Source organism: Asparagus officinalis, chromosome 10 (genome assembly GCF_001876935.1).
Source record: "Asparagus officinalis chromosome 10, Aspof.V1, whole genome shotgun sequence".
In the NCBI taxonomy this organism is placed as follows: Eukaryota; Viridiplantae; Streptophyta; class Magnoliopsida; order Asparagales; family Asparagaceae; genus Asparagus; species Asparagus officinalis.
The window spans coordinates 44,190,484-44,213,262 of record NC_033803.1 but is presented as its reverse complement, the minus strand read 5'-3'; the positions used below and the strand labels follow the sequence as shown (position 1 = coordinate 44,213,262).

The window sequence follows — 22,779 nt, the reverse complement described above, 5'->3', positions numbered from 1 at the left end:
TCGGGCCCGATGAAGAGGCTCCGAACTAATCAACATGCTGGGGGTCGACACAACCCTCAACATGACAAAGAGTTTACGGCACCCAAGCGCACTACCTTGCGCATCGAAGTTCGGGAGCCCGCTGAGAATTCATGTCTACAAAGGCGTGTTTCGAGGCGAGTGACTCTCGGAAGTCCAAATAAGGCAGTTTGCTCTCAGAAGGAAACGTTGTCATCCGAGGATGATAACGTTATACCTGGGAAATCATGCCAACACGCGATAGGTTACTCCGATCAAATGGACGAGTTGTACTATCGTGCTGGGGGTACGAACAAAACAAGAAAAAGAAGCCCTCAAGGGCTCGAAACTCAGTGCCCATGTGCCAAGCTCATTCGGGTAGTACTGTCTCAATGCAACTGCATCAAGGGAGTCCCCGAGAGAATTTCAGTGTTCGAAAGGCTCGGCACCGAAACGCCAAAACCAAGGCATAGGCGCTTCCGGCAAAGAAGAACAGTGGTTAAGGATGGAGAATTTCCGAAGGTCACCGCCAACATGACCAGCAAAGAGACATCGACACAGATTGATCTCAAATCGTTTCTGGAAGCGTCCCGGCGTGTAACCCGTCTGCAGTCCGGAGCCATCGCACGAGGAACTTATGGTAGGGTTCGGATAAGATTGCCTTCGGAAGATGAAGAATCGGATTCCTGCTCTGCTGTCGCATCGGACAATACAGTGTCCAGCGAAGGACAACCCCGCGAGTCATTCATGATAGGCGCGGAAGAAATGGCCAAAATGCTTGAAGACGCTTTGGCTAAGCAGAAAGAAAGTTTTAAATTCGAGATGGAGACGGCCATGCAGCAGATGAGAGAGATGCATGAACAGCAAATCCAAGCATTCAGGAACCAACAAGGTGAACCAAGCCACCGTAACCAGGTTGCTCAGGAAAAGGAGCACGCGGATGGGGATGAAGCTCACAATGCCAATAACCCTCCCATCAATGCAGGGGGTGGTAGTGAGGATGCCAACGGGGATACAAGTGAAGACTTGAAGATCAAAAGCCTCGAGAGTAAAATCAATACGTTGCTGTCTGCTCAAGAGGTAAAGAAAACGGGCATTCCTTGTCCATACCCGAGGGAATGGGAATCAATCCCCTATCCGGCGAAGTTTAGTCTAATCAACTTCACGCCGTTCGATGGAAGGGGTTCCCCCACCCAGCATTTGATTTATTTCAAATCGCACCTGGGTGCTATCTCTGGGAACGAGCCTCTGATGGTGCGGTCATTCGTCGGCACTCTTCGCGGAGCTGCCTTCGATTGGTATCGTCGCCTCAAGCCAGGAAGCGTGAACAGCTGGGATGACATGGAGACGAAGTTCCTTGCAAATTTCTTCGACGACGACACCGAGATCTCTATCGGATCGTTGCTCGACGAGAAACAAAAAGACGGGGAGTTAGTCGACACCTTCGTCAAAAGGTTCCGGAACAAGGCGATGAATTGCCGGGACCCGATCACCGAGGAATTCATTCTCCAGACTTGCCACAACAACCTCGCATTGGACGTATTGGAGGCAATGGGGACAGCACCGTCTGACACTTGGAAGGATCTGAAGGTGCGCGGTGAACAAGCCGAACGCTTCCTTAAAAGGAAGAAGGCCGAAAGGAACCAACCGACGGTTAATCTGCTGGACTCAAACTTCGCTTCCCGTGGTAAGGGCAAAGCACCTGCAGCTGCTGGTGGTGCTAATCAAGCGTCACAACAGCAATCCCGAAGGCAGCAGAAGACTTCGGGTCCGAGACTCCAGAGAGAGTATTCCTTCAAGGACGAAGACGTTCCAACCATCTTCGAATCGCTCCTCGAAGGCAACAAGATCAAGCTACCACCTATCACGAATCAGGAGGAAGCTGATAACACTACGGACCCAAAGTACTGTGCATACCACAGAAGGGTTGTTCATCCCACCAAGGATTGCTTTGCTCTCAGGAATAGCATTCAGACCTTGGTCGAAGCCGGCGTTATAACGCTAAGGTAAGCCAAATAAAAACGGCAAAACTCCGACCGGTATAAGAGTATAAACTGCTTCCTGACACTCCAAAGAGTATACGAGTATAAACTGTTTCTCAATCCTCCGACCGGTATAAGAGGTTAAACTACTCCCTGATACTCCAATAGGTATATGAGTCTAAACTGTTTCCCCACTTTTGACGGGAAGTTCCTGGAGAATATTAAGCTAATATTCTTAAGGATAACCCGGTTAGTTAACTGATAATAATGTCCGAACCAGTTCCGCAGAGGAAACTGGGGGTGGACGATTTATGTAACGGGAAGTTCCCAAAACCACAGCAATGTAATGAATAAGGACTCCCATTCAAGTTCTCACTGTGTCTGTGCACTCAACACTCTCTCTGTTAGAGTCTGGACGTAAAGTTCCTGATTGGTCAAACCTTCTTACAGTTAGGACCACAGTCAAAATCCCCTCTCGATTCTCCCAATGAACGAGAGGTCCACAAATCAAGCGATCAAACCTTCCTACAGTTAGGATCGTCTTAAACCTTCCATTCGGTCAAACCTTTCTACAGTTAGGACCAAAACCAAAAACCCCTCTCGATTCCTCCAATGAACGAGAGGTCCACTTTCAAATCGAGTGATCAAACCTTCCTACAGTTAGGGTCACCTCAAACCTCCCACTTGGTCAAACCTTCCTACAGTTAGGACCAAAACCACGATTCATTCTCGATAAACGAGAAATTCATCTTTAGTTCGATAATCAAACCTTCCGACAGTTAGGGTTATCCGAATCTTTTTGATTCTCGGAGTGGAGATCCCACTCTTAGTTTCACCTTTCCGGATTCTGGGGGTGGAGATCCCACCTCGAGTCTCCTTTCCTTCTTTGTTCGGGGAATAGAATATAAAATTCTTCCTTCCCCATACCAATCCTTTTCGAAGAATTCAGGATTCATCCTAGGAAGTTTATCCCGAATCCTAAGCAGGGATAAGTCTGCGCCTAACACGCGCTGCCGGTTTAGTCTTTTTTCTGCACAAAAAGACACCAGAGTTCGATTCTGGGGTATTCTATCCTGAAACCTAAGCAAGGATAAGTCTGCGCCTGACACGCGCTGCCGGTCAGTTCTTAACCGTTTAAAAAGAACACCCGTTCACATATTCAACATTGTGACAGGTTGTTATTAATAACACCAAAATCCATGCCTTACACGCATGGGGAATTTCATCCTGAATCCTAAGAAAGGATATGCCGACGCCTAACACGCGTCGCCGGTTTAGTCTTTCCCCGTAGAAAAAGACACCAGAGTTCGATTCTGGGGTATTTTATCCCGAAGCCTAAGGAGGGATAAGTCAACGTTTAATACACGTTGCTGGGTAGCCTATTCCCATGACAACGGCGAAGTCTATGTATTCAAAGTCATAGCAACAAGTCTTAGAGGATTCAGTCTCTAAGCACAACGTTACATGCGGAACGGATTTAGACAATCCGCATGCTAGCCCGACTCAAACGGTAGTCGGTAAAGGCTAATCAAATCCGTTAAAGGCTTGGGGTTAGCCAAAAATCCTAAAGTCAACGCCTAACACGCGTCGCCGGGTAGTCTATTCCCGTGAGAAAGACGAAGTCTACGTATTCGAAGTCGTAGCATCAAGTCTAAGGGAGTTCATTCCTTTAGCATAACGTCACATGCGGAACGGACTTAAGACAATCCGCATGTAAGCCCGATTCAAACGGTAATCGGTAAAAGAATGACAAATCCGTTGAGGGCTGAGGATTTGCCAAAAATCCTAAGTCAACGCGTTGAAGGCTGAGGATTTGCCAAAAATCCTAAGTCAACGTCTGATACACGTTGCTGTTTAGTCTTTTCACAGGAGAAAGACGAAGTCTACGTATTCAATATCGTAGCACTAAAAGGGTTAACTCTTTTAGCGTAACGTCACATGCGGAACGGACTTAAACAATCCGCATGCTAGCCCGACTCAAACGGTAGTCGGTAAAGGCGCATCAAACCCGTTGATGGCTGAGGATTTGCCAAAAATCCTATAAATACGAAAGTCACTGACGCATCAGCTTCTTTAGTTGGTCTCGTGACCTGAGCAACATACGACGTTCAAAACCCTAAGGTCTACGCCAGACAACGCGTAACCTTAGGTCAACGCCAGTCAACGCGTTGCGAGCAAAAATTCGAAACCCTAGGGTTAACGCCGGTCAACGCATAACCCTAGGTCAACGCCAGTCAACGCGTTGCGATCAAAAGGTCAACGTACGACGGTCAAAACCCTAAGGTCAACGTCGGACAACGCGTAACCCTAGGTCAACGTCTATCAATGCATTGCAATAAAAGAATCAATACTCCGAAAAGTATACGAGTATAAACTGCTTCTTACTCCGAAAAGTATACGAGTATAAACTGCTTCTTACTCCGAAAAGTATACGAGTATAAACTGCTTCTTAACACTCCGAAAAAGTATACGAGTATAAACTGCTTCTTACTCCGAAAAGTATACGAGTATAAACTGCTTCTTAAATACTCCGAAAAGTATACGAGTATAAACTGCTTCTTACTCCAATAAGGTATATGAGTATAAACTATTCCCTATTTTTGGTTTGAGAAGTTCCTGGAGAATATTGTTTATAAATATTCTTAAGGATAACTCAACCACACTACGCCGGACAACGCGTTGTGCATAAAGACTCGACGCCACAATCAATGGTCAGCTAAAAGGAATTTGCACATAAAAACTCGACGCCAGCAATCGATGGTCAATTCTACGAGCTGAAGATCAAAAATCAGGAATCGACTTCAAAGTTCAAAATTCCGACAAACGGTCAGACAATAAATGCAGCACCGTAACTCTTACAGACTTTCGACAAAGCACCGAAAAGCCTGGAGAATTGAAGGAATCAAGAACGGAAGTCATTCCAAGATCCCTTTACACCGACTGAAGGTGGGAGGCAATCATATCCAAAGTATTCCAGACTCTTCTATAAAAGAACGAGACTGAAATACTTTGGAGGGGGTATCTGTAGGCATATAAAATTGCTTATAGGTCCCCTAGCACAGCTCGGCACAAACCGACGAACCAACGAGGCGACGAGATCGACAAAATCGCACGCGACCAACGGAATGAATCCACCCGCGTGCAGAATCAAGCTAATGAGTTGAGGAATCAACGAGTCATCCAACCGAGAGCGGACTCGGACGAATCACGATCGAATCAAGATCAATTTCGGACTCGAACTCAGAAGCGGATTTACTGCCAAATCAGGAATCCAAATTACTGCCAAATCAGATCATCAAATCAGAGTCTCAGGTCAACCGAAACACGGACAAACGAGACAACGGAAAACGACTCGAAAAAGTCGGAAAACACCGCCCGCGGGGGCTCGGCCAAAGCCGAGCCACCTCAAGGCGGCTCGGCCTTAGCCGAGCCACCTTGAGGTGGCTCGGTGGCCGAGCCACCTCAAGGTGGCTCGGCCAAGGCCGAGCCACCCTGAGGTGGCTCGGTGGCCGAGCCACCTCAAGGTGGCTCGGTGGCCGAGCCACCTCAAGGTAGCTCGGCCCAGAGCCGAGCCACCCTGAGGTGGCCGGCCCAGATCTGTGCCTAGGCACAGATCTGAGTGCCTATAAATAGGCTAGGCCTTGGTTCATTTCAGAGGTTGGAAAATTTGGAGAGGCGAAGGCCTGCTGGATTGGAGACTCAGAACTTAACAAGATTCAAGCTTTGGGACTTCGAGGACTTGCTCATCCAGATCTGGTGCTCGGCGATCATCAACGTCAAATAAGGCAGGTGTTCGAGAGGATCGGATCTCAGATCTACGCAGGCATACTCCGGATCTAAGCTTGGTCTTAGATCCCGAGACTTGGACGATTGTTTCCTTGGTGAACCAATCCTCCCCGGCCGGATCTAGATCGCGCGGTGGTCCACGGCAAACAACCCCGGCGCAGGCAAAGAACCCACAAAGCGAGCGACCGCAAAACAGGAGCTCGTGATTCGTTCGACAAACAAGGAAACAAAGTTGTAATTTTCATTTCTTTTCAATTTGATTTTCATTGTAACCGGATCTTATAAAAAGACCGGATCTTTGTAATCGATAAACTATTACAAGAGTGTACAATGGAATCATTAATGAAGAAAGCAACGAATTTTCCAGCGAACAAGGGTAAGAAAGTTATTGGTTGCAAGTAGGTGTATGCTAAGAAGGAGGGATCTTCTATTGGGGACATTCGGTTCAAGGCCAGATTGGTTGTCAAGGGATATGCACAGCTTGAGGGCGTTGATTACAACGAGGTGTTTTTACCCGTTGTGAAGCATTCGTCGATTCGGATACTATTGGCATTGGTGGCACAGCTGGACTTAGATTTGGTCCAAATGGACGTGAAGACGGCCTTTCTACATGGAGACTTAGATGAGGAGATCTACATGACACAACCTATGGGGTTTAAAGCTGCAAGAAGAGAAGATTTGGTGTGCAAATTGAAGAAATCTCTTTATGGACTGAAGCAATCACCGCGACAGTGGTACAAGAGATTTGATAGCTTTATGATTGGCCGAGGGTACACGAGGAGCCCTTATGACCCGTGTGTTTATATGCGCAAGCTACAGGATGGTGAGCATATTTATTTGTTATTGTATGTTGATGATATGCTCATAGCTTCCAGGAACACTTCAGCTATTGGGAAATTAAAAAAGGAGCTGTCATCTGAATTTGAGATGAAGGACCTGGGAGAGGCTAAGAAGATACTGGGTATAGAGATTGAGAAAGACAGGGTGAAGGGGAGATTGAAGCTTACACAGAGGAGTTACTTGCAGAAGATGCTGAAGAAATTCAGTTTTGAGGGTAATACCTAGGTGGTGAGTACTCCATTAGCTCCCCACTTTAAGCTTTCAACTTTAATGTCACCAGTTTCAGTGGAGGATAGGGACTACATGTCCAAAGTTTCGTATGCCAGTGCAGTGGGTAGCTTGATGTATGCTATGGTGTGTACGAGGCCAGATTTGTCACAGGCCGTGAGCATGGTATCTAGGTACATACACAACCTCGGTAAGGGGCATTGGGAGGTCGTGAAGTGGATTCTACGGTACATTAAGGGTACCGTGGATGTTGGGTTGATATTTGCGAAGAATGATGAGACAGGGCAGGATTGTATTGGCTACGTGGATTCAGACTATGCCGGAGATATTAACAAGCGTCGGTCCACTACAGGTTATGTTTTTACATTGGCTAGTGCACCGGTGTGTTGGAGATGCACTCTTCAGTCTACAGTGGCGCTTTCTACTACGGAGGCGGAATATATGGCGGTGACTGAAGCAGTGAATGAAGCTTTGTGGCTACATGGCTTGTTGGATGACTTGGGGATTGCACAGGAGACCATTCACGTACATTATGATAGTATGTCAGCTATCTATTTGGCGAAGAACCAAGTCTACCATGTACGCACGAAGCACATTGATGTTAGATTTCACTTTGTACGTGACGTATTGGATGACGGTGATGTCACGTTGGAGAAGGTCCACACTAAGGATAACCATGTTGATATGTTAACCAAAGTTATACCAGGTGTGAAGTTTGGTCATTGTTTGTACTTGTTGAATATTCTTCATTGTTGAGGCCGTTGGCGGCCATTTGGATGAACTACGTTCGACTTGATTCCTTGGGCAAGAGGAAACATAGGCAGTCTTGCAGATGCAGCCGGTTGAAGTTGATTGGGGGTGTTTTGGTGTCGGCTCAGTTTTGGCAAAACGCTCGCCGAGGTGGAGATTTGTAGAGTTGGTGAAAAGTCGAAGGTGGGGCTCTGGGTGACTGGCGGTCGACCGGCAGTGGTGCTGCGGTCGACCGCAATGTGTACGCAAATGTAGTATGGCTCTAGATATTGGGCGGTCGACCGGACAAGGCGCTGCGGTCGACCGTGATTTTTCCAGAGAGTTGAGTGAGCCTCTGGACTTTTCGCGCCGCACATGGCGCTGCGGTCGGTCGCGAATCGGGTTTCGGCCTGGGTCTGTTTTCCAGACCTGTTTCATTTGGGTTTCATATAAATACCCAAGTGTTGTTCTAGGGTTAAAGAAGGGTGATTTTGAGCTGCCAAGAGGGGATTTCTAGGGCTTCTTTTGTTTGGAGTCTATTGGAGAGATCAAGTGATCTTGTTTGAGGGTTTTGGGTAAGAGTTGTAACCCTAATTTGTATTCTTCTTGATTTCTATTAGTGAAACTCCCTCCTCCTTGTCCCGTGGACGTAGGCACATTGCCGAACCACGTATATCTTGTGTTCTTGCTGTGATTGAGTTGCTTGTGTTGCATTGTGGTCTACTATTGTTCTTGTGTGTGCTATTGTATTGTTGATTTGGGCTTCTGCGGCGCACAACACCTATGTTAGATGACACAAGGGAAAAATTTGAGCTATCGTGTGATCCTCTAGAGGAAGTTGACCTTTAAGAGTTGATGAAGAAACTCCGAAGTTAAGAAAACACGATGGAACGTATCCTAGAATAGATGCAAACATTGGCAGATGCCAAAAGGCGGATAGACCACTCCTTAATAAAATCATAATACTCAATTTAGGGAGGAGATCGCCAATTTCCATCAACATTCATGACTTAACTGAGAAATGATTAACCTAGAAGAAGTGACCAATCCACCAGACAACAACCCTGACACTACTTTGGAAATGCCACTCTAAAACCTAGGATAAACTAAGGTGCCTAGCCATCCTATCACTGGGATGGTGCATGCCACGCTTGCTTGGACAGTGCCTAGCTTGGTGTTGTGCCTCGAGAAACCAAAACAATCGCCGAGAAAGATAAACAACCAACCAAAATCAACAGCACAAACAATCAAACATCAGATTTTACGTGGTTCGGCAAGTTGCCTACGTCCACGGGGCAAGGAGGGGGGAGTTTTCACTATTAGAAATCAAGAGGAACAAACTAGGGTTACAAATCTCTCATAAACCCTCAACAATCAACTCTCAATCTCTCCAATTGCTCCTAGAATAGAAGCCCAAAGAAAACTCTCTCAATCTGCTCAAATTCGTCCTTGCTCATCACCCTAAAAAACACCCAAAGGGTATTTATACAAATCCAAAACGAAGCGGGTCCTTGTGCACGAATGCGGTCGACCGGGCCGGTCGACCGCCACCCTGACAACATGAATCCTGAGCTCATCTCTTCAAATCTCCACCTCGGCGAAGATTCTACCAAACTGAGCCGACACCGATCAAACCAATACCTCAACTGTTGCACCCAGTACGCCATGGCAACAGACTCATGACAACGGACTCCAATCACAACACGTCGAGATCGAGACGGGAGTGCGAACACTCAACCCCAAACCAACTGTGTCTACTCACCAAACAACTGAGCCTACACCGACTACACCAAATGCCTCACTTGCTGAGACCCAAATGGGAGTGCGAACACTCACCCCAAATGTCGATGTCGCTCACCAAATCGGATGCATCATAAAGACTGCCTACGTATCCTCTTGCCCAAGGAATCAAGCCTTCACGTAGTTCATCATATGGGCCTCCAAAGGCCCTCAATCCAACCTGCGGCTGATAGCATCATCAACGACCCCAATCTGAAAACAATCCAACACCTCCACCTGAGATGTAACAATGGCCGTATCCAAAACATATCCACCAGCTGCATCCAAATCAACTACCTCATCATCTGCACCCATAAATAAATGACTCCCACGCTGTGCCACCTCAGCTGGAATCCCAACCAATGCAGAATGACCTGGAGTATGTGAGGAAATCCTCACCCAATGTGGAGTAGCATCAACCTCCACCCGCTGCGATATCCCTCTGACCTGATCAATACTCTCCACCTGCCGAGAGTCCAAAGTGACAAACCTGCTCAGACCAAACTCAGAAGCTCCCAACTGATAGCCAAATGAACTCCTGAATCCCAACTACGCAATCGGATCCAACCTCACATCAACGATGTGACCAAGTACTGGGTAGCCAAATATCCGACGCCGACCAAAATCTGAAACAGCTCCACCAGATCTAACAACTCTATACGCAGCAGTCGGCAACCTCATAAGATAGCCCAATCGTGTCAAAGCCCGAATACCAGATCCACTGCTCGACAACTAATACCGATTCTCCTCCAGAAAAGAACGGTCAACTATATCTGCCATCTCATCACGTCGCCCCACTGTCTCCTCTACTCTGAAGTGTCTCCAAATGCCATGAGCTTGGCACCAATGCAAGAAAGGACTCCTACTAGAACAAGTACGACTGGTAACCTTTCTGCCCATACACCTCCTCCAACTGTTGCGGACTACTAGGGCTTTATACCAACGGGACTTGGTTGCAACCCAAATATGCCTAGTACAATCCCCAACATAGGAAACAAAATAACGATTACCTCCCGATGATGCCTCCTCGGAAAGCCCCCAAATGCCTGACTGAACACCTCCAATAAGACCTCTCGATCGATGGATAGAAGTGCTGAACTCCACCTCGGTCTTCTCGCTCATACCAATGTGCTCACATGACTTCAATCTGCAGGTCATAGCACTCCTCAACAATCTGTGCACGGTATAACCAACAATATATCCCAGCACCAAACAATGCCACAGTCTAGCCATAGAAGTAGTCAGCGCCCTATCAACTACCGTGCTCCCAAGCAGATAATACAAGTTACTCCGTCTGACTCCCTTCATCACAATCATGGACCCCGATGTGACCTTCAAGCGTGAATCCGCCAAAGTCACCCTATAGCCTGATGCCTCCAATACCCCAAGTGAAATGATGTTTTTCCTCAGTTGAGGAACGAACCTCACATCAGCCAACTCCCGGATCATCCCGTCACTCATCCGAATCCGAACGGTACCAATACCACCAATAGGGCATCTGTGATCATTACCCATGAGAACAGCATCCCCTCGCACACTGATTCCTACCAACTGCAGGATGCCCCCCTCTAGACTGCGATCTTCTTCCACGGTTTGGACTTTTAGCTCTTGCAACCAATGCACCCGCAACCGGCTCGATGGAAGTCTCATTATCCTTCTTTCGAAGTTGATAATTCACAAGGGCTGCGATGACCTCACTATACGATAGTGATGCCTTTCCATTAATAAGAGTGAGGACGAAGGTCTCATATTCCTCGTCGGGCAAGGAACTCAATAACAACAATGCCTTGTCCTCGTCTTCAACCTTGACATCTACATTCGCCAAATCTGCAAGTAGCTTCGTGTAGTGGTTCATGTGATCACTAATGGATGTCTCCTTCTTCAATTGGAAGCGATAAAACCTCCTCTTCAAATGCAAACGATTTTCGACGCTTTTCATCAAATATTTGCCCTCTAGGACCTCCCAAATCTTCTTTGCCGAAGTTTCATTCATCACATCATATTTAAGGTCTTGGGTAAGGCAAGACCTAATCACACCACACGCCGTTCTATTCATTTTATTCCAAACCTTTTCATCAACGTCGGCCGGTTTCCCGTCCAACTCCAATGTATCTTCTAAATTTTGCGCATTTAGCGCATCCATGACTTCACATCGCCAAAGTCCAAAATTATTTGTGTCGTTGAACTTTTCCACATCTATTTTCATAGAATGTATATTCAAACTTTGGACGGCTTTCACACCAGAAGAACCCTCCTCACTTTTATCTTTTTCAGCCATATATCCCAAAGCACCACCAAACCAATGCGGAAACAAACGAGAAATAGATCCAAATTGAAAAAGACGAGATTTTTACGGAAAAGATCCCACCTTTATCACCAAACGAAGCCCTAGATAAACTTCCAAAGCGATCTACTCCTCCAAAATAGCCCAAGCGTAGCCCGGAGCTCTGATACCAATTGTTGTGCCTCGAGAAACCAAAACAATCACCGAGAAAGATAAACAACCAACCAAAATCAACAACACAAACAATCAAACACCAGATTTTTTGTGATTCGGCAAGTTGCCTACGTCCACGGGGCAAGGAGGGGGGAGTTTTCACTATTAGAAATCAAGAGGAACAAACTAGGGTTACAAATCTCTCATAAACCCTCAACAATCAACTCTCAATCTCTCCAATTGCTCCTAGAATAGAAGCCCAAAGAAAACTCTCTCAATCAGCTCAAATTCGTCCTTGCTCTTAACCCTAAAAAACACCCAAAGGGTATTTATACAAACCCAAAACGAATCGGGTCGAAAACCTGAAAGCCCAGCCCAAAACAGCGTCGGTCGACCGGACCGGTCGACCGCGATCAATTCCGGTGCGGTCGACCGCACCGGTCGACCGCCAACCTGTTTGCCTGAAAACCTGATCCTGAGCACCATCTCTTCACTTGGCATCTAGAAGAGCATTCCGACCGATCTGTCATTGCCAGTCACCATGAATCAGTTACAACCGCAGGCCCTACCGTTTCAACTCTCTTAGCTCAACCAACGGCTAAAATGGACGCAGTCATGAAAAAGTTAAGGTGAACAGAATGATTGGGTCTCTAGACCCTTTATGGATTTTTGGGATGACATACCACATTTCGAGAAGTAAAAACCTATAACGGTATAGAGTTTTAATGGCACTAGGTCGTCTCATCAATGCCTTTCTCATTTTGAAGCTCAAGCCGGACTATAGTTGGGAAATGATATCATTATGAGGAGAATGTTCTATAGCTCACCCAAAGGTATATTTTGTTTACTGAATCGCATAAAATTTTAACTAACTCCATATATATATATTTCATACATATGAGCGGAGGCGGAGACAAGATGAAGGAATAACGAACATTTTTTGCACAAGTTCGAATTTGCGATAGATACAAATAGAAGTAAATTGAGAAAATATTCCTAGAAAAAATTTTGTCACTTGTATAGAATATCAAAATTGATCCAATTTCTACCTACTATTATGATATTACGATTCGACGGGGTACAAAGAAATAAATAGGTTCGAGATACTGCCTATCATTAGTTCGAAAGCCCGCTGTCAGGTTCTATAAATTCATAGGACTTGAAAAGGAAGTTCATCAAGATTTCATGAAGTTAACTCTAAAGTACCCAACCAAAGAGTGTAAAATAAAGTTTACAGGTTAAGTGAGAAGATTCAAATCTACATTGAGAGATTCTACTAACTCGGCCTTGCGTTAAAGGCGCAATGTTAAAAAACTTTGTCATTGATGCTTGCTATGACGGCTTACCAGATCACATCCTTAAATAATTGGGTGTCGTTAAGTCCAAACCCTAGAAAGAACTGATCAAGAACACTGAAAGAGCTGAAGCAGCCACCATTCGGCTTAGTGATATCCTAGATAAGATGGACAACGATGGAGGTAAGTGTAAACCTAACGCCACCAAACCATGTAATGACAAGATAGCTATGATAGTGATGGCTTTTGATGGACCGCGGCCACACGTACTAACCTTAATTGCAACCACCAAGATGCAAGCATAATGATGGGAGTGGCAATCAGAATGCAAATAACAACGACCACTCTAGTGCCAACCCTAGCTATAATCAAGTATCTCTGTCTAGGTAGTACTAAGGGGAAAGTTATTAATAGAGGTAGAATTAGTTCAAGCCAGGTCTCGATAGAGTTTACACTTATGTAACAAAGTAGCAATCCCTGAAGCAGGGCCGGCCCTAGCATAAGGCAACTAAGGCCTTTACCTTGGGCCCCAAATTGGATAAGATCCACTCACCCATATATATAATATATATAACTTAGTTACTAAAGCATAAACCTAACCCTATTTAAAAAATGAAGATCTAAAGATAAAAAGTGAAGCTAATAGCTTAGCAACTTATGAGATTGAAAATTTTGAATTCTTATTAGCTATGAATATTTGGTATGACATATTGTTTGCTGTTAATTCAGTTAGTAAAATATTACAATCTAAATATATGCATATTGATATTGCCATAGATAAATTAAAGAGTCTTATTGTATATTTAGAAAATTATAGACAAAATGCTTTTATGTCTGCTTTGAATTCAACTAAAGAACTTGCTAATGAAATGGACGTACAACCTATATTTCGTGAAAAACGTAAAATTCATAGAAAAAAATAATTTAATGAAAATGTTGGTAATGAAACAACATTTAATGTTGAAGAATCTTTTCGTATTGAATATTTCTTATACATAGTTCATAAATCGCTTGGCTCAATTGAAAGTAGGTTTGAACAATTTAAAAAGTATAAAAAAATTTTGGTTTTTTGTTTGATTTGAAAAAATTAAAAACTTTAGATGATATTGAATTGAAAGCATATTGTCTTAATCTCGAAAATGCACTAAAACATGATGAATATTTAGATATTAATGGACTTGATTTGTTTTCAGAATTGAGAGTGCTTAGGAAAATTTTAAAAATAGAGATTAATAGTCCAATTGAAGTATTGAACTATATAAAGTGGTTAGATTCTTTTCCAAATACTTATATTGCTTATCGTGTACTATTGACTATACGCGTAACAGTTACTTCCGCTGAAAGAAGTTTTTCAAAATTAAAATTACTAAATCTTATTTAAGATCGACCATGTTACAAGATAGATTGAATGGTTTAGCAATATCATCTATCGAAAATAATATGTTAGAAAATATTGAATATAAAATTTTAATTAGTAATTTTGCAGCTCAAAAGGTAAGAAGAATGAGATAAAATCTATTATGAGTTGTATCACTTAGGCCTCATCTAATATTTCGCCTTGGACCCTAAAATTTATAGGTACGGCCCTGCCTTGAAGTGATTGAAGCTCTCATCAAGGGAGGATTCATCAAGCTCGAGGGACCCAAGAGACCTGAAGAAGAAGATGCACTAAGGATGCAAATTATTATATTTTCACCATTTCGTAGGACCCTTTAAAGGGCAGCATAGTGTTGAGATAAAATATTTAAAATTTGCATGGATCAGGATCTTTGGAACTAAGGGAAGACTATAAGAAGATTTAGGCGAACATGATCTTGATCCAACTTAGGGATACGATAATTGTGAGCGCTATAGACAGGATAGTGCTGATACTGAAAGTAGAGCTAAAGATTATCAACTACAACTGACACGGTCAATAGGCTAATGGATTAACCCCCATGAGTCTCTCTAATGTGGGTGCACCTGAACCTCATAAAGGACAAGCACTGGACTTTAGCTAAGCTGAACAAGAAATATGCAGAAGGCAAGGCGAAGAGTGTAATGTTGTGATAGTCCTCTATAGTGATGAGGAGGGGCCAGTACCCGAACTCAGTGATCTAGAAGATGAAGCTTGGTGTTCCTAGCACAACCTGCAAATATGATAAGAGTGCATAATAAACTTGCACTAAAGACGTAAGAGAACAACTATCAAGTTATAGTATAAGTAGGGGCAGTTCTGATGGCGTAAGTTAGTGGGCGATCTATGCTTTGCTAACTTACACCACTGCCGAGATTCATGGTGAGGAAGAAGAAGAACAGTGGGAAGAAGATCTTCAGCATTGGTCTTCGTGCTTCTAACTCTAGTTTGCTCTCTCCTGCGGAGCTCTCTGATTTGAGATCTGATGAGAATGATGAAGAGTTCTCTTCGAGTATAATGGGTTCCACTGGTCCAAAGGGTGAAAAAAAGAAGAAGACCATGGCAGAAATTTTTGAATCTTGTGAATCTCAAAGTGAAGCTCAAAAGAATGGAGTTCAGGTGAGAAATCTTAACAATTCCCCTTTCTCTTTAAATGGAGCTGGAAGTTCATCAAGAGTATCTTGGGCTGATGATCTGGATCTAGAGATTTCTTCAATCCCTCTGGATCTAGATCCAAAATCGAATGATGGTTCTGATGTTATGCCTTTGATTTCAAATTTAAACACTGATAGAAATACTGTTCCATTGATTACTGTTAATAATCATGAACATGTTATTAGTGCTGATCCTGATAGATCTAAGGGAATGATAGACGAAGTCTCTGCTTCGACTCAAAAGTCTACTAATAAAAGCTGGGTGAGTTTCTTTGCTGACAACAGGAAAATAGGTAGTGGTCTGGATCTGAGCTTCATTCCATCTTGTTCTAAAGATGTAGTAACTTTTAATGAAGAAGAATGGTTAGAGGGAGCATCTATTTGAGAATTTTCCCTTGTGGGTCAAGTGATGGGGCTGAATGTTAAATATAAAGCTATGGAAAATTTTGTTAGCAAAATTTGGGCACCTTTGGCTATGCCTGATATAAGTCTCCTTAAAGCTGATGTGTTTCTCTTCAAATTCAAGAATAAAGAGGAAATGAATGATATCCTTTTAAATGGTCCATGATTTTTTGGATCAAGACCTATCTTATTGAAACCTTGGTCAGTTGTTGAAGGTTTTGAAAAGATTAATGAGTGTAAATATCCTATGTGGATTCAGTTCCCTGCTTTGAGATTAAATCTTTGGAATACAAAGGGGATTAGTAAGATAGCAAGTGCCATTGGACGTCCTATTGCCACAGATAAACTCACTGCCAACAGGCAGAGATTGGCATATGCTAGGGTTTTAATTGAAGTTGACTTGCCTTCTACACTACCAGACTCTATTTCTATTCAAGGTCCTGATGGTTTACAATATACTCAGAAAGTGATATATGAATTCAAACCAAGATGGTGTGAATATTGTAAGAATGTTGGACATGACACTAAATTTTGTAAAAAACATCCTACAGTACAGATGTGGATTCCAAAACAAAAAGAAGTTGTAAATCAAGCTGGTCAAGGAAATAAAAAGGCTAGTAATACTCTGGAAAATTCAAAAGATTTGAACTCTGGAAATATGGGAAGTGGTGTGATACCTGTTTCAGCTCAAATATCTTCAAAAGATGGCTTGGTACATAACAGTTCCTCTGTGCACGCTGTGCATGTTCAGTCTCCTGTTCCTTTGAGGAATAAAGATAAGGATCCTATTCAGAGTGAAGTGCATGTTATGCATGCCCAATCTCCTGATCCTGTGATTATTAGTGGCAAGGACCCCAATCAAAGACCTTGGATTCAAGTTCAAGGGAGTAAAAGCAAAGGACCAGCAAATATTTTTCCCCTCTTTTGAACTTGAATAGTGAATTGGATCCCTCTAATATAGACATAGGGGGTCTCCCAAGATGAACCTTCCCTTTTGGAATGTTAGGGGATTAAATAAATCCCCTAAACAACATCTAGTTAAGCAGCACATTCATCAATATCATATATCTTTTGTTGCTCTACTGGAAACCAAAATTAAGGAAGGGAAACTGCCTGAGATTGTTAAAAGAATTGCAGCCAACTGGAGATGGTTCTCAAATGCAAACAGTACAGGCACTGCTAGGATTTTGATGCTATGGGATCCTAATATTCTGGATTTACAAATTTCTGGTTTCTCAGCCCAACATATCACTTGCAAAGTTTGTTCTACTGATGGAAGACTGGACTGTTATATCTCTTCAATTTATGGTTTTAATCATATGGATATGAGAAAAGAGCTTTGGTTAGATTTGCACCAGATCCATCAAGTGATTGGTAACCCACCTTGGCTTCTTAGTGGAGATTTTAATGCAATGCTGGGAAATGAAGAAAAATTAGGTGGTGTTATGCTTACAGATGCTGATATCTTGGACTTTAGATCATTCACAGAGAGTTGTCAGCTTTCCCACTTAAAAACATTGGGATGTTTCTACACTTGGAACAATAAACAGGACTCTGCCACTAGAGTCTGGAGCGGATTGGATAGATCCCTTGTTAATGATTCTTGGATCCAGATTTTTAATTCCGGTCATGTTGAATACTTACTCCCAAGTTTCTCAGATCATTCTCCAGGCCTTATATCTATATATGATGTAGAAAACAGAGGTAAAAAGCCATTTAAGTTCTATAAAATGTGGATCAATCATTCCAGTTTCCTTCCTACTGTTTCTTCAGTTTGGCAATCTCACATTGGAGGGTATAAAATGTTCTCTGTAAACTCAAAGCTCAAACTTTTGAAAGGTGCATTACAATCTCACATTGGAGGGTATAAAATGTTCTCTGTAAACTCAAAGCTCAAACTTTTGAAAGGTGCATTAAAGAACCTCAATCAGGTGCACTTCTACAATATATGTGATCAGGTGAATAAAGCTAGGCTGGAGGTGGAGGATATTCAAAAAAAGATACAAAATGATCCCCTTAACCTAGTCCTCATCAGTAAGGAAAAATGCAGTATTTCCTCCTATAACAAAATCCTGAATTGTGAATTGTCCTTCTTCCAACAAAAAGCTAAAATTGCTTGGAGCATACAAGGGGATAGGTCCACCAGCTATTTCCACTCAGTCATCAAATCTAATAGACACCACAATAGAATTATGGTTCTCTATAACAGCTCTGGTGAAAGGATTACTGAGGCTGATAATATTACAAATGAGTTAACTTCTTTTTTCAAGAACCTCATGGGAACTGCAGTTGTAACAACAAAACCTGACATAAACATCATAAAGAATGGATATTGTCTGAATGATGTCCAAGCTAGTTGCTTAGCTGCTCCTGTTTCCAAAGATGAGATAAGAAATGCAGTTTTCTCCTTATCTGACAATAAAAGCCCAGGCCCTGATGGTTTTAGTGTTTCCTTCTACAAGTCTACTTGGCAAATTATTGGAGAGGAGGTTACAAATGCCATTGAAGAATTTTTTAAATCTGGAAAGCTTTTGGGTGCAATAAATGCTACATCAATTACCCTAATACCCAAGGTAAACTGTCCTAAATCTCCTTCAGATTTCAGGCCAATTTCATGTTGTAATTGTATCTACAAGTTCATTTCAAAGATTCTTGCCAGCAGAATCAAACCTATACTTGGTTGTCTCATAAATGAAGCACAGTGTACTTTTGTTAAAGGAAGGCAAATCTCTAACAATACTTTGCTAGCACATGAGCTTGTCAAGAATTATGGTAGGAAGACTATTTCTCCAAGGACTATGCTGAATATTGACATTAAAAAAAGCCTTCGATACTATCAGTTGGAGTTTCTTGGAGGATATGTTAAATGGACTTGGTTTTCCAAAAAAGATGATAACATGGATCATGGCATGTATAACCTCTCCAAGGTACTCTATTTCTCTTAATGGTACACTTTATGGATATTTTAAAGGGGAAAGAGGTCTAAGGCAAGGTGACCCCCTCTCTCCCTACTTGTTTATCCTTGGCATGGAGTATCTTTCAAGGAGCCTTGATAAATTGAAGCATGATAGTTCATACAAGTTTCATCCAAAATGTGGAAAATTAAAAATTACACATTTGATCTTTGCCGATGACTTGTTATTGTTCAGTAGGGGGGACTTGAGCTCTATAAAGTGTCTGCATCAATGTTTATCGAATTTCAGTGTCATCTCTGGTCTTGATGCAAATCAAAGCAAATGTTCAATTTATTTTGGGGGAGTTGATGAATCTGTCAAAGCTTCTATTCAAAATTTCTTGGGGTTTCCTGAAGGTACCTTGCCTATAAGATACTTGGGAGTTCCACTTATATGCAAAAGACTTTCGTATGTTGATTGTTCTCCTCTTATCAATAAAATTTCAAGCCAATTTCAAAACTGGTGGAATCATAGAAAGCTCTCTTATGCGGGTAGATTGCAAATTATTACGAGTGTTATCCTAGGCACGCAAGTATTCTGGACTTCATGCTATGTCTTACCAGTTAAGGTGTTAAAGAGAATTGACGAGCTTTGTAGGAACTTTCTGTGGGGTAGAACAGATCAAGTGCTCAGGCCTCCATTGGTTTCTTGGGACAAAGTTTGCATTGGTAAAATATATGGTGGTTTAGGCATATTTTCTATAATTGCTTGGAACATGGCTGTAGTTCTGAAAACTTTATGGTCCATTCATGAAAACAAAGAGTCTATGTGGATCAAATGGGTGCATGGCAACTATATTAGGAATGGAGATGTGTGGAATGTAGAAAGCAAGAGGAATGATTCCTGGTTATGGAAGCAGCTTCTAAAAACCAGGAACAAAGCCATCTCAGATTGTGGAGGAATTGATAATTTGAAGAGTGTGATCAGCTCCTGTAACAAGAACTCCAAGATACACACTTTGGGCCTGTATAATGCCCTTTCTCCAGTATCTACAAAAGTTCTCTGGCATGATACAGTTTGGGAGAACTGGAATTACCCCAAACACAATTTTATGTTCTGGTTAGCAATCCAAGACAAGCTTCTTACTCAAGACAAACTTCAAAGCAGAGGTATTGTTCCATCTAATTGCTGCAGTCTATGCTCAGGTACTAATTTGAAAAATATAAATCATCTTTTTTTCTCTTGTTCCTTCTCTCAAGAAGTCTGGAATGGGATTACAAATTGGCTTCAATTCAAATGGAGAACCTGTGATTGGAATTTGCTTATAAACTGGTATTGCAATAGATTTAAGGGGAGGGGTTTCAAAAAAAGATTTAAAAGAATGGCTTTGTCCACTTCAGTCTATTGTATTTGGAAAGAAAGAAATGAGAGAATATTCAAGCATAAGTGTAGAGCTTCAGAAGTGCTGATCAAAGAAATTAAGGTGGAGTTGTTAACCATTTCTCTAAACAACTCTAGCCCTCCTGAGCTCAAAGACTGGCTGATTTCATCATAGGGATAGTGTGCTGCAGTTTTCAGGTTTCTGTCTTCAAAATGTAAATAGATATCTCAAATAGAGAGATGTGATGTACATAAACTTTACAATTGGTTTTAATGAATACAAATTTTTCATTGACAAAAAAAAAAAGTTATAGTATAATTACAATATCGATCCATGATGAAAGTTTATAGGAAAAATTTTAAATTGGATCCTAGAAATGTGTGTGGAGAAAGAAGAGTAAAAGTGTGGAGATATGGAAAGTGTGTGATTATTTACAAATAAAAGAAAACTAGAACAAGAGGGGAGGAAGAGAGTGAACAAATAAAAGAAAAAACAAAGAATAAACAATAAGCAGAGATAAAGAAAATAGAAAAAACAAAACCAAGAAGAAAATAATCAAAAAGGGAAAATCAAAACAAGTAAAAGTTGGAGGTAACCAAGTAGAGAAGATGAGAATCTAGAATTAAATCCACTAGATAATTTCATTTAGAATTTATGAACCACTCGATCTCTTCTTATCATATTTATTTTAGATTTATTAATTATAGACTATCAAACCGCTTAAGGTGTGTTATTATTTATAAATAAAATAGATTAACCGCGATTCTTGTGAAAGTGAGTTAGGATTTTCTTTCTTTTTTTTTATAGTTTCTTTCTTTGTTAGAGGACTAGCAAAAGTTTAGTGTGGGGTATTTGATCATCTTATTTTATTATACTTTTATATCATCATTATCTATTTTATTTGAATAAATATATCACTAATAATGTATTTTTATCTTAATGCATTTTTATCATAATAATTTCTTCTGTACTAGTGCAGAGAATGGACAATGAAAGAAAAAGCAATATACATCCTCTTGGCATTGCGTACGCACGATACATTTACTTTTATTTACAATATGTAAGTAGACAATCTTTGACCGTGTTAATAACTCCATCCAATGAACCAACCACAAAATAAAAACTGTATTTAGGAATAGAGTAGTTACCCATAACTATTGAAACCCAAGCCACAGGTTGATGCTGCTGGAAAGCAAGATCTTGAAGAATAATAGTCATACCAAACTTCCATCCTTGCTCCCACCAATGGAAATTATTAACAATAGAAACAGTAGAACCACAGACATAGAAGCCAGTCGCTCACACATGTTGAGCATTTATTTTTCCTGAGTACACGACACACGTCTCTTTATACTTAGATATTAAGCATTTATTTTTCCTAAGAACACGACACACATAATGACATGATATTTTTAGTTGAAATTTCATGGCATATGTGTAATAGTTGTCAGTTAATCCTATCACTTCTTCAATTTCTTTACACGAAACAATAATATTTCAACTTAGTTTTACAATAGCTCATTTTAGAATAACTACGTAATGTTCACCATTTATAAACAATACATTTTGGCTAGGGACATCAAACATTGAGACGAAATATTGTCAAAATAAGTATGATTGAAGATTCCAAGTCTTACTTGTCAGGCTTAATATAAATATCAGACTCTTAATTTAGAGTTTAGCCACGAATCTAGATCGATTACTCTCACACCTCTTATCATCATTTCTTATATTTTCACCATCTAAAGTTTAAATAATACAACCAACTACTCAAATATATGAAATAATGAGAGAAAAGTTCTGTCATATTTTGGTGCACATACTTGGGAAAAGGATGTGTTTTCATTTAATCGATCAAATATGAAGTGATGAAGTGAACTATGTTTATCAATCATTTACGACTGGCCCTTCAATTTATCATCTTACCAAAAACCCTCTCAATGTGGCTAAAATATTAAGATCATTTTAATTATTATTCACAAATAAAGCACGTAATCAGGTTTATCAAATTATTCATGGACAATTTTTTTTCTTTATATTTTCCGCTGTAAATGATGTGGAGGAGGTCGTGGATGAGTCCATAAAGTAGCTGGGTCTAGCTAGGTCTCGAGAAACAAGGCGACCCTCCAATATCATTAGAGATTTTTAGTGTTGATTTTTGCTAAGTAGTAATATCCTATCCAGTAGTAGACGAGATGGACAACCCTTCAAATAAAAGATTAAAACATTCAAGGTGGATTATAATTCGAGAGTCTCTGTAATCCACTATCATGTTTTTTTTTTCTTTACTTGTTATTTTATTAGGTGTTATGACAAATTCCCAAGACAAGTAATCAATCATTTGAAAGCAGGAAAAATATCAAGAAGACAAAAACGAATGGGTACACGTAGTTAGGCATGTAGGCTACATCTACGGGCAAAGGAGAAGAATAACTTTACTAAATTGTGAGAAATATAATGTGACGGTCTCTCAATCATT

At 41.4% G+C, this 22,779-nt stretch overlaps 1 protein-coding gene across 1 annotated transcript; it reads left to right on the top strand.

Moving 5' to 3' along the window:
* On the top strand, positions 17,006–18,970 carry LOC109826691. Its single transcript, XM_020393710.1, has one exon. The coding sequence runs from the start codon at positions 17,006–17,008 to the stop codon at positions 18,968–18,970; it is 1,965 nt and encodes a 654-aa protein (XP_020249299.1).